Below are 12674 nucleotides of genomic sequence, written 5' to 3'. Positions count from 1 at the left end.
ATAAGCGTAACCCATTCTAGTCGAAATTCTAGTACTACACTATGTTTGTTTTGATTCGCTATGAAAGTTTGACAAATAAAATGAGGGGTTCGTGGATTTTACTATGTTTCGAGGGGTGAATCGATTAGCTTGGGACCGAAAATAGTACCAGAGCTGAGCCAAAAAGTTGAGTATGTTTCTTCGGGACCTTCTGGTCTTAGAGCTACCTCTATGGTGATACCTTGCTACGTAAAAGTTTATAAAATTTCGGATTCAGAAAAGTGGGAACATTTCATCACTTAATGTTAAAAAAGAGTATATTAATCATTTCTCTTAAAAAGCCTACTGTTAACCTAGTAAATAATTTATCTCCATTCGTCGCCCACCTTCTCAGTCCCTAAACTTCCTTCGGACGCACCGCGGCATCGGAAGCAGATAGAGAAACATATTGAACGCACACAGCCCCAGGGCAAAGGCGATACAGGCAGCGATATCGGTCATCTCCTGTGGGTGAGCTTTGCCGATCCGCTCCAGCAGGTACTCGGCCGGCAGCGGACAAACCACCCCACTGCCCGGCGTGCACTCCATCGGTCGTGCATGGAAGATCGTCGAATGGAGCAACGAGCTGGCATACTTGGTGTGCACCCCCTTGGCGTTCTCTTGCAACCACGGCGAAAGGCCTTTGTACGAGCTTTTGAAAAGATGGAAAAGGAACGATGCGATTAAAAGCTTGATCGCGCCGGTTGCCTACCAATCGGGCGCGTTTCGCAACTTACCGTACAGTGCCGCTGGCCAGTGTCAGGCAGATGATCAAAATGTACGAAACGGCAATAGCAGCGTTGATCTGGGATTTGACGACCAATAGGAAGGCGATACTCAGCTGTTCGGCAAGCATGAAGCTGGACCACAAGGCGATCAGGATGTACATGAAGATTAGGCCGTCCGGGATGGCTGGATTCAGAACCAGGGGGTAGAGGACGCATGCACCGACCGCAGACGAGATGAACGAGAACGGCATCGAAACTGCATTATATGCGACCAGCAGCGTTGCGCCGGTGTACATTCCTTCCGAGTACTCCTGACAGAAGCGCTTGCGCCATGCTGGGACTGTGGAACAAAGTTGGATTAAGCAAAATTTGAAATACTTGACTAGAGTTGGAACTTACACAACGAAATCGTGGTCCAAATCCCGACGCCATAGCTCAACCCCAGCACGGACAAGATCAGCCCACTCTTGCTGAAGAAACCATGCGAATCGTCCGCGGTCTCGTTGTAGAACAGCCACATCAGTCCCATCGCAGCCGGCAGGGCTAGCAGTCGCAGAAACATGGCCTTCATACCGGCCGTGCCGCAGGAGAAGGTTGCCGCCAGCAGCCGTAGGTAGAGGATGCCCCATACCTTCAGCTCACCTGGCTTTCCGTAGGCCAACGGGATCTTGCCGCTGCCGATGGGGTTGATCGGTGCCTCCGGGAGCGGTGATTCACGGGCAAAGCGCTCCACCAGGGCTTCGATCTGCTGGCTGGATTCGAGGAAGCGATCGCGGGATCTGCGGGAAGAGAGAAAGGTTGTGATGAGTGTTTGGGGTTCATCTTTTGCTGGTGAACTGTGACAAGTGTTTACTACCCTTCGGGTATCTAAAGAAAACATATTGCTGGCTGGGAGTTAAACACAAACGCTGGTACTACTGAACAGATGGGAAATTGCTGTCTTCGTCAAAGTTGTTCAGGTAGCTGAAACCTTTCGAATTGTGAGAAGATTAGTTCAGAATTCTAGTGTGCCTAAGAAATTTCAAAATGCGCTATATCTCGAGATCTTTACCATCTGGGAAAATGCTGTTTTCGACGTATAGTTTTTCAGCTAACCAAGGCCTTCTACATGGTGAACAGGTCAGTTGAAAAATTACTCACTACGTGGTGCTAGTGTACATATGAACTTCTAAAATGAGCTACTTAAGACATTCAAAAAATAAAAGAATGGCAAACACTTCGTGAAAATACACAAATTTTTAGCCTCATTTTCAGTTTATTTAGTTGTTATGACAGTCCAATAGAAAAATTGAACATACTGTTGATTTCCGTTGCTATAGATTTAACGGCTTCAGCAAATTCTTCATTAACTGGTAAAACCCCGAGGCTGCAAAAAGAGTGTCCATGCATGTTGATGTGGCTGGTTCTCGGCAATGCGATGAGCAATCGTTATCGTTGGTTATCTACTACCACTTGGAACAGTTAGAAGCCCGATTGGACGTGTGGTTGGTCAGTCGGAACGGAAAAACCCGGAAAAGTCCCGAGTAAAATGCTCGTCGATTAATGTTGACATGACTGGCTCTCGGCAATTTGGTTACCAAATTTAAAGATTGAGCTACTATTTGAAAGGTTTGACTACCTTCTTTCAGATGGAACAGACAGGGATCCGATTGAACTTGTGATTGACCAGTTGGAACGGGAGAACCCATGAGAGGTGGCTCTGCGGAAATTCAGATTCAACGGTAAAATGGTCAGTTCCTAAAAGTAGGCCTTGAGATCCGCGATTTTTTCTAAATTGCATACAATCGTGAGTATTTAAGAAATATGCCATAACTTTATCTATTCTGCTACCAGGTGGTCAGATAACGTGCCTATGGGTATCCGGAATCACCGGGAAAATGGTCAATTGCTGCAAGAAGACCTAGGGATCCGTATTTTTTCCCTAAATTGCTAACAATCAAGAGCATTCACGACATATGCCATCACCATATCAATTCTGCTACCGAGTGGCCAGAAAACGGTTCTATGAATATCCGGAATCACCGGGAAAATGGTCAATTCCTAAAATTAGACCTGGAGACCTGCGTTTTTTACTAAATTTCATACAATCATGAGCAATCAGGAAATATTCCATCACCATATCGATTCTGCTACCAGGTGGCCGAAAAACGGTCCTCTGAATATCCGGAATCACCGGGAAAATGGTCAATTCCTAAAAGTAGACCTAGAGATCCGCATTTTTTTTCTCAATTGCATACAATCATGAGCAATCAGGAAATATTCCATCACCATATCGATTCTGCTACCGGGTGGCCGAAAAACGGTCCTCTGAATATCCGGAATCACCGGGAAAATGGTCAATTCCTAAAAGTAGACATAGAGATCCGCATTTTTTTTCTCAATTGCATACAATCATGAGCAATCAGGAAATATTCCATCACCATACCGATTCTGCTACCGGGTGGCCGAAAAACGGTCCTCTGAATATCCGGAATCACCGGGAAAATGGTCAATTCTTGAAAGCAGACCTGGAAATCCGCAATTTTTTTCTAAATTGCATACAATCATGAGTAGTCAAGAAATATGCTCACTATATCGATTCTGCTACTTAAAAGCCAGAAAAACGGTCCTCTGGATATCCGGAATCACCGGGAGAATGGTGAATTCTTAAAAGTAGACATGAAGATCCGCGTTTTTTTTTCTAAATTACAAACCATCATAAGCATTCAGGAAATATGCCATTGATATATTGATTCTGGTACCGGGTGGCCAGAAAACGGTCCTCTGAATATCCAGAATCTCCGGGAAAATGGTCAATTCCTAAAAGTAGACCTAGTGATCCGTGATTTTTTTCTAAATTGCATACAATCATGAGCATTCAGGAAATATGCCATCACTATATCGTTTCTGCTACCGAGTGAAGGTTGAAATTAGAAATTGGTCTTGAACAAATCTTGAACTTGAAAAAGAAATGGGAACATTAGAAAAAATTTGAAGAACAAGTTTAGAAAAATTATAAGAATTATTTTTTTCCTAAAATTCTCGGGAATTTGGTTTACCAAGAACTCATGGACAAGGATGATTTAGTAACAGCTCGCAGATACAAACCTTTCTATAATTATGTGACTTTGAAAGAATTTCAAAAATCTGAACCTTAAAAATACCTGATCACACTGTTAATGAGCATGGACATACAGGGTTATTCTGCGTGGCGTATGAGGTGAGACGACAATTGTCACCTCGCAGTCACATGACTCTTCTCACTCTATTCCGACAGTCGACTCGGGTGAGGTGAGAGGTTCATTCTTAGGTGAGTTGCAAAGTGACTCGGTGTTCATTCGCTGAAATGTCAGTTTGCTTTGTTTTTCGAAAAGGGCCTACACAGTTTTTGTAGGTTCATTTATCAGTTTAATCGCAGGTTTTTATTTTTTACATAAACATGCGTTTCGAGTCGTATTCCATGTCAAACAAGGTAGATTAAAATATTTTAATTATTTCTTAAACATAATCCGCGTTCACATGGTTGAAATCATGCATAAAAATATCATTAAAATTAATTGAAAATATTCGGTCTGTGGTAGACCCTTTCAGTTTTTGCTGTTTGTTGTTTTCGATTGCGAGCGAAGATTTTTTTCCGATCGTGTTTTTTTATTTAATTATTAATACACTGGAACCTTCATTTACGAACCAAACCGGCGCGGCGGTTCGTAAATCGAACCAGATGTTTCATTAAAAAGTTTTTTGAAAATATTATCAAATACTCCACAATATGGGTATTTTTGGTATCGGAGTGACGTGCACGGACCGGACATCGATGTCTGGGACAGTTTTGAAATTTAAGATGGCGGCTTCCGGTAAGGGAAATACTACCAAATCACTCACAATATTGGGTATTTTTTTAAATCTTGGTGACGTGTAGGGACCGGAAAACCATGTCTGACGCCTTTTTCAAGCTTCCGGGTGGAGAAAAACCTTGGGAATTCTGGGAAAAACATCTCAATGTGGGTATTTTTGGAATCTTGATGACGTGTAGGAACCGGAAACCTATCTCTGACGCCTTTTTCAAATTCTATATGGCTTCCGGTTGGAGAAAAACTCGGAATTTTTGTAAAATATCCCACAATATTGGTATTTTTGGAGTCGGGGTGACGTGTAAGGACCGTAAATCGATGTCTGAGGCCTTTTTCAAATTCAATATGGCGACTTCCGGTTAGGGAAAAATTGCCAAATTACCCACAATATGGGTATTTTGGAATCTTGGTGACGTGTAGGGACCGGAAATAGATGTCTGACACAATTTTAAATTCAATATGCCAGCTTCCGGTTGGATAAAAGCTGGGAAGTACTGCCAAATTACCCATAATATGGGTATTTTTGGAGTCTTGATGACGTGTAGGAACCGGAAATCGATATACGAGGCCGTTTTGAAATTCAAGATGGCGGCTTCCGGCTAGAGAAAAACTTGAAAATTTTGTCAAATACCTCACAATATTGGTAGATTATTGGTTAGAGTCGGGGTGACGTGTAAGGACCGGACATCGATGTCTGAGGCCATTTTAAAATTCAATATGGTGGCTTCCGGTTAGAGAAAAACTTGGAAATTCTGTCAAATATCCCACAATATTGGTACTTTTTAGTCGGGGTGACGTGTAAGGGCCGGAAATCGATGTCTGCAGCCATTTTTGAATTCAAGATGGTGGCTTCCGGTTGGAGAAAAACTAAAAAAATAAGTCGAATACCTCTCAATATGGGTATTTTCGAAATCTTGGTGAAATGTAAGGACTGGAAACCCATGTCTGATACCATTTTAAATTCAATATGCCAGCTTTCGGTTAGAGAAAAGCTGGGAAGTACTGCCAAATTACCCACAATATGGGTATTTTTGGAGTCTTGATGACGTGTAGGGACCGGTAATAGATGTATGAAGCCGTTTTGAAATTCAAGATGGCCGCTTCCAGCTAGAGAAAAACTTGGAAATTCTATCAAATACCTCACAATATTGGTATGTTTAGAGTCGGGGTGACGTGTAAGAACCGGACATCGATGTCTGGATGTCTGAGGACATTTTAAAATTTAATCTGGCATCTTCCGGTTAGAGAAAAACTAGGAAATTCTGTCATATTCCTCTCAATATGGGTATTTTTGGAATCATGGTAACGTGTAGAGTTCACCAACCGGAAGCCGTCATTTTGGATGTCAGAAAGACATCATACATAGTTTTCCGGTCCTTGCACGTCACCCGGATTCCAAAAATACCCACATTGAGGGGTATTTAACAGAATTTACAGGTTTTTATCCAATCGGAAGCCACCATATTGAATTTCAAATAGGCGTCAGACATCTATTTCCGGTACAACACGTCATCAAAATTCCAAAAATACTAATATTGTGGGTAATTTTACAGTATTTCTCAGTTTTTCTTTTACCGGAAGCCGCCATATTGAATTTCAGAGAGACGTCAGACACGGTTTTTCGGTCCCCACACGTCACCCTGACTCCAAAAATACTAATATTGTGGGTAATTTGGCAGTTTTTCTCTAGCCGGAAGCCGCCATATTGAATTCAAAATCGTGTCATACATGGGTTTCAGGGTCCTACATGTCACCCAGATTTTAAAAATACCCATATTGAGGGCTTTTTGGCAGAATTTCCAATTTTTTTTCTAACCAAAGGCTGCCATATTGAATTCAAAATGGCGTCAGACATCTATTTCCGGACCCTATACGTCACCCCAATTCTAAAAATACCCATATTGAGGGGTATTTGACAGAATTTTCAAGTTTTTCTCCAACCGGAAGCCACCATCTTGAATTTCAGATTGACCTCAGACATCGATTTCCGGTCCCTACACGTCATCCCGACTCCAAAAATACCAGTTTTGTGGGGTATTTGGCAGAATTTCCAAATTTTTCTCTTACCGGAAGCCGCCATATTGAATTTTAAAATGGCCTCAGACATGGGTTTCCGATTCCTACACGTCACTCCTATTCCAAAAATACCCATATTGAGGAAGCCGAAAAAACAAAAAAAAATTGATTGAAACAAATTTAGAAGTAATAAATTACTCTAAGGTTTTCCTTCCAGTCGACTGCAGCGGAGGTTACGACTCTTGTCACTTAAAATCGTCACTTCAGTACGACTTTTGTCACCGAAATACGACTGTGAGAATAAGGTGATAGTTCACCGGGTTCATCCCAAGTGACTTCTCTCACCTCACTCGCCAGCTGGAATCGGGTGATACGAGTGACTCGAGTCGTCTCACCTCATTCGCCACGCAGAATAACCCTGATAGTTGAATGGATCTTAGATTTTTTTAAGATATCGATCATCGAAATTATGTAAGATTCTATGGCTTGGAATAAAATTAAATAACTCGAAAAAAACTACAAGGGACAGCCCTATTGGGTTGTACGCAATGGTGACATAGGACTACGTGTGTATACTCTTTAGTATGACTATGATTACCCTGAAAAGAACCTTTTGATATGAATTTTAGTTGGGCAGTTGGGGCAGCCTTGATAGCTAGCTGCTTGCGGTGAGCCTTTCGTTGTGTACTGGAGAACACCACCACTCACCACGCGGTGATTGAATAAACAGACCGAATGGAATTTAACTTTGAAATCTCTGTTAAGGAAATAGATTTTCACAGGCAATCGGTGATAATTTTAACTATCATAGCAACAGTTGCACATTCGTAGAATTTTCAATAGTGGCGTTTTGAAAAATGATAGTCTTAATTTCAGCAGATGCGTAGAAATATTTCTGATCGATTGGTGATAAATTTATTGAAATTGGTCGAGGGGCAGCTGAGTTATTAACATACAAAATCTTTCATAATTTCGTTACGTGTTCCATTTTTGGTTTCCACAAAATGTACCCTCTTTCTATATGGACGTACATACAGACGTAGTCGTACGTCAAAACATGATTCTTGGATTTCAATAAATCGGGATCACTGCACAACAAACATTTGCAAATTCGTTCAGATGCTCTTAACGTTTCAAGATTTCAGAACTTCAATTACATTTGTGAATACATACATGTGCATGGACTAAGAAATTTTATCATTTTTCTGGTAGGTACCTAAAATTCGAGATCCTGGACACAAAAAAATGTTGAAACTACTGGGACTTTTTTGAGATATCTGACTTGAAGAAAAATGCATGATCTTCAAAGATTGTGGCGAATAGGATTCATGTAACATGTGCATCAAACATGTCAGCAACTTCCCACGCTTGCTATATTTGCTGGTCTCATAAGTGGCACCATGCCGCGACGAGACAAGCTATTCCAAAAAACCTTTTTCAGTCATCGAACCCATTTGAGCAATGCAATGCATAAATGAGTTCGATGAATTGAACGAAACGCATTCAGCAATTCTCACCAAAAGGCAGAAGTGTCAAATAACACTTTGGTTCATTCTTTCCCACTCTTGGTATCGATCACCAACGATCGAGTAAATAGCGAAAATACATAGTGGCTTCAAGTGTCTCTATTCTCAGCACCATATGTAAAATATTGTTCAATAAAACATTCTTAGTTTAACTTTCGAAGCGAAAGGTTCGTTTTTAGTAACTGCAATATCACGTCATGAAAACGTCAAATGGCGAAATAGTGAAAACGTTAAATGGCGACCTGTGAACAGGGAACAGCCTTCTCCAAGAAGAACCAAAAATCGCAAATGTGTTGAGTGAATAGTTTGCTCAAAAGACAATCAAATCAAAAGTGCGCAAAATTATCCATGCTCGAAAAGCACAGAGTGTGCCAAAACTGCACTTCAAATACAGACCGTTTTTTTGGTCTTGCCAGTGACTATTAGTTCAGCTAAAGGATGGACCATTTTTTTCGGCCTTAAAGTGAAAAGCAATGGGAACAAAGCCGACCGATGTAATTAATTATCAAAGTGATTTTTTTTTTATAATTCGGCAAAGTGGCTGGACTTCGAACAATCGCAGTGAAAATTCGGAATGGTGACAGTGAAAGGTTAAAAATTCCTATATCAAGTGAACATGGGAAACGAAAAGTCGTCCCCAAAAGTACAGAATAATGGTGATAAGGACACCACCATCATAAACAATCAAGAGTTCCATACGGAACTTCATGTGGACCATTCTAAGAAATTATGGTATATTACCATAATACTTACAATACAGATGCTCATAGTAGCATATAAAATCATACAGAAACACATAAAGAAAAAAAATACTGCAAAGAGTTTCTAAATCAGTAGGCAGTGTGGAACATGTATGACTTTTAAAATGTGAACTGTGTCGTGTCAGTGAACTTTTAATTCGAGCGAAGTTACTGTAGAACAAAATAACGAATACGATCTACCATCATCGTCCAAAGCAGCAAAAGTGCGCGAAACAAATATTGAAGCCAGCAACGATCCGTCATCCTCGACACCCAACTGAATCAAAACATTGCCGTCGAGAAAAGTGAAGTAAATACGCAGCAGAAAATAAAACCGATGCCCCGCCGGAGCGCTATCGTTTGCATGGTGCAAACGCTGATGGAAATCCACAACAACGAGAACGTCCAGTACGAGTAACCCGCATGTAGATGAATCCAACCCTGGGAGACCGTCCATCAAACAACATTGAAGGTGCTGACTAAGTGAAATTAGATAAATTTTGTTTGTTTGTGATTCCTAGTATTGTTTATAAATGGGCATAGAAGAGGATAGATTTGAAATTGACGTTAACATAGAAATCCTCCAACACATTTTAAAAAATCTTAATAAGGCGCCCAATAGAAAATATAAACAAACCACATTATCAGAAAAATTAAGCCATGCGAAAAGCACATATACCAAGACTATAAACACTTTAGCTGCCCTCGAAGATAAATTATCAGTAACAGAAACTGCATTTTTAACCAAATGCGTTAGAAATGTGTATAGCAATATACACACGTTAATATTACAAAAACTTGAGTGGGCAGGTGTGCATAAAATTAGTATTTTTTCATTAGCATATGCTTTCGGTTTTTATTATAAATTAAAAAATAAACGACAAATCATGGCCAAGGTTGACATTAAACTTGGAACGTCACTAGTGGCGGTGTATGATGGTGCACCAGAACACCTCACCACTTTCCTCGATTCTGTTAATTTATTCAATGACACAGTAGAGGCAGATTTTGCAAATGCTACCGCAGCACAAAAGCAAGCTGCTCAACAAACAGTACTAAGGTTCATTAAAACGCGCTTGACTGGAAAAGCACGCCAAGCCGCGACAGATAATCAAACACTCGCAGAAATGCTAACTGCAGTGAAAGAGCACTGTGTGTCGAAAGTGACACCAGATAATTTAATTGCACAGTTAAGGACATTGAAAAGGGGTGAAAATTTGCCAGAATTCTGTCAACAACTTGACAAAATAATTTCCCAATTAAAGGCAGCATACTTGAGAGATGACATACCTCAAGAAACTGCACAAAAAATGGCAACAAAATCGGGAATAGAAACGCTGATCCGATGTGCCAAGAACAATGAAGTTAAAACAATCCTGAAAGCAGGAACGTTTCATTCACTGAATGAAGCTGTTCAAAAGTTTCAGGAAAATGAGACAATCAATACTCCAAGTACGGTCTCACAAATTTATTTTGGTAACTCGAGTAAAGGAAACCAAAACAGAGGTCGTGGAAATTTTAGAGGAAACAGAGGACGTGGAACATTCAATACACGTCGCTATGATTCCCAAAATTTTCAGAGAGAAAATTTTAACCAGTCTCGCTTCCAGAGAGGTAATTGGAATCCTCGAGGTAACTGGATTCCTCGAAGTAATTGGAACCAGAGAGGCATGTCAGACCGAACATGTTTATGGCACAACAAAATTTTCAGGAACAACAGCTACAACAGCAAATGCAACATCTACAGTTGCAACAGCAACAAAACCTGCAACAACAGTTGCAACAGCAACAGCCACAATATCCACAATCAAATATCCACCCTTTAGGTGTGCCTTTCGGGCAGCATACGCAATAAACGTATCTGCCTCGAATTTTGTATGCATTAATATTGATGCATCAGAAACACCGTGTATCTTTATGGTTGACAGTGGATCTGATATATCAGTTATTAAAGCACACAAAATTAAACCAAACCAAATTTATTTCCCGGCTAATAAATGCAGTGTTACCGGTGTCGGAAATGGAACTATATGCACTCTAGGTGACACTACTATAAAAATCATAATAAATGACCAAACTTTACCTCAGAATTTCCACATAGTAGATGACAATTTTCCCATGCCTACAGATGGAATTCTCGGTAGAGATTTCTTTACTCATTGGAGATGCAATATTGATTATGACACATGGATGTTATCGATTAAAGCAAAGGAACATACCTTTGAAATACCGATAACTAACCATCTTAAAGGAAACTACGTTATTCCTCCACGCTGTGAGGTCATTAAAAGATTAAATTTACCGAATTTAGAAGAAAGTGTAACCATCGCAGAAGAAATACAACAAGGAGTCTTCTGTGCCAATGGTATAATTAATAAGAAATATCCATTTATTAAAATAATGAATACCTTAGACGAAACGATACAAATTTCTAATAATTTTGTACCAAAAATGGTAGCACTCTCCAATTATCAAATATTTAATGTTAATAAACCTTCAAACTGTAACTTACGAACCCAAAAATTATTAAATGAATTGAATTTGCAAGCATTAGACCCAAATATAAAAGGGAAACTACAAACGCTTTGTGAAGAATTCAATGATATATTTTCATTGAGCAACGATGTGCTAACTGAAAACAATTTTTATAAACAAAAAATTCATCTGAGTGATCTGAATCCGACATATATCAAAAATTACAGGATACCCGAAGCTCAAAAACATGAAATGGATATCCAGATACAAAATATGCTAGAAAGCAAAATAATTCAAAACTCTACTTCACCATATAATAATCCAATTCTTTTGGTACCTAAGAAAACTACTACAGGCGATAAAAAATGGCGTTTAGTAGTAGATTTTCGTCAATTAAATAAAAAAATTACTCCTGACAAATTCCCATTACCCAGGATTGATGAAATCCTTGACCAGTTAGGAAGAGCGAAGTACTTTTCAACGCTTGACCTCAAGTCTGGATTCCATCAAATTCCTTTGGCAGAAGAAAGCAAAAGGTTTACAGCTCAGGACACTATGAATTTAACAGACTACCATTTGGGCTAAATATCAGCCCCAACAGCTTTCAAAGGATGATGACGATTGCTTTAAGCGGTCTTCCTCCTGAGATTGCTTTTCTATACATCGATGACATCATAGTCATCGGATGTTCAATAAATCACCACATTGCAAATCTTAGAGAAGTATTCTTACGTTTGAGAAAATATAACCTCAAACTGAATCCTGAAAAATGTTATTTTTTAAAAATGATGTAACGTACTTGGGACATCACATATCTGCAAAGGGCATAGAACCTGATAAAAATAAATATTCAGTTATTGAAAACTTTCCAATACCAAACAATTCTGATGAAACACGCCGATTTGTAGCTTTTTGCAACTACTATCGACGTTTTATTCCCAATTTTGCTCACATTACTAACCCGCTAAATAAACTTCTCAGGAAAGGCGTAACATTCACTTGGGACAATGAATGTCAACAAGCTTTCGAATTACTTAAAAGATATTTGTTGTCACCTACTATCCTTCAATTTCCTGATTTTAAAAAGGAATTTATTTTGACCACAGACGCCTCAAAAGTAGCATGTGGAGCAGTACTAGCACAGCTACATGACGGTGTTGAATTACCTGTTTCATTTGCCAGCAAAGCTTTCACAAAAGGCGAATCGAACAAGTCAACCATTGAGCAAGAATTAACTGCAATACATTGGGCAGTTAAACATTTTCGTCCATACCTTTATGGACGTAAGTTTAGAATACGAACCGACCATCGACCACTTGTTTATTTATTCTCAATGAAGGA

General features: G+C 39.7%; 1 protein-coding gene across 1 annotated transcript in view; it reads right to left on the bottom strand.

Annotated features, from left to right (window-relative positions):
* Positions 1 to 334: 334 nt before the first annotated feature.
* LOC135710800 (ATP-binding cassette sub-family G member 5) overlaps positions 335 to 12674 on the bottom strand; it is a 59977-nt gene continuing 47637 nt past the window's right edge. Inside the window, exons 4-6 of the mRNA XM_065233485.1 lie at positions 1146 to 1525; positions 756 to 1086; positions 335 to 670 (exon numbers count right to left, since the gene is read on the bottom strand). Of these exons, the coding sequence (XP_065089557.1) occupies positions 370 to 670; positions 756 to 1086; positions 1146 to 1525 (1012 nt within the window). The 3' untranslated portion in view covers positions 335 to 369. The remainder of the gene's footprint in view (positions 671 to 755; positions 1087 to 1145; positions 1526 to 12674) is intronic.

Source organism: Ochlerotatus camptorhynchus, unplaced genomic scaffold, assembly GCF_037179485.1.
Source record: "Ochlerotatus camptorhynchus isolate MF236.1 unplaced genomic scaffold, CSIRO-AGI_Acam_v1.1 ptg000402l, whole genome shotgun sequence".
In the NCBI taxonomy this organism is placed as follows: domain Eukaryota; kingdom Metazoa; phylum Arthropoda; class Insecta; order Diptera; family Culicidae; genus Ochlerotatus; species Ochlerotatus camptorhynchus.
Note: the sequence above shows the minus strand (reverse complement) of the source record. Positions and strands in the feature narration are given on the sequence as shown.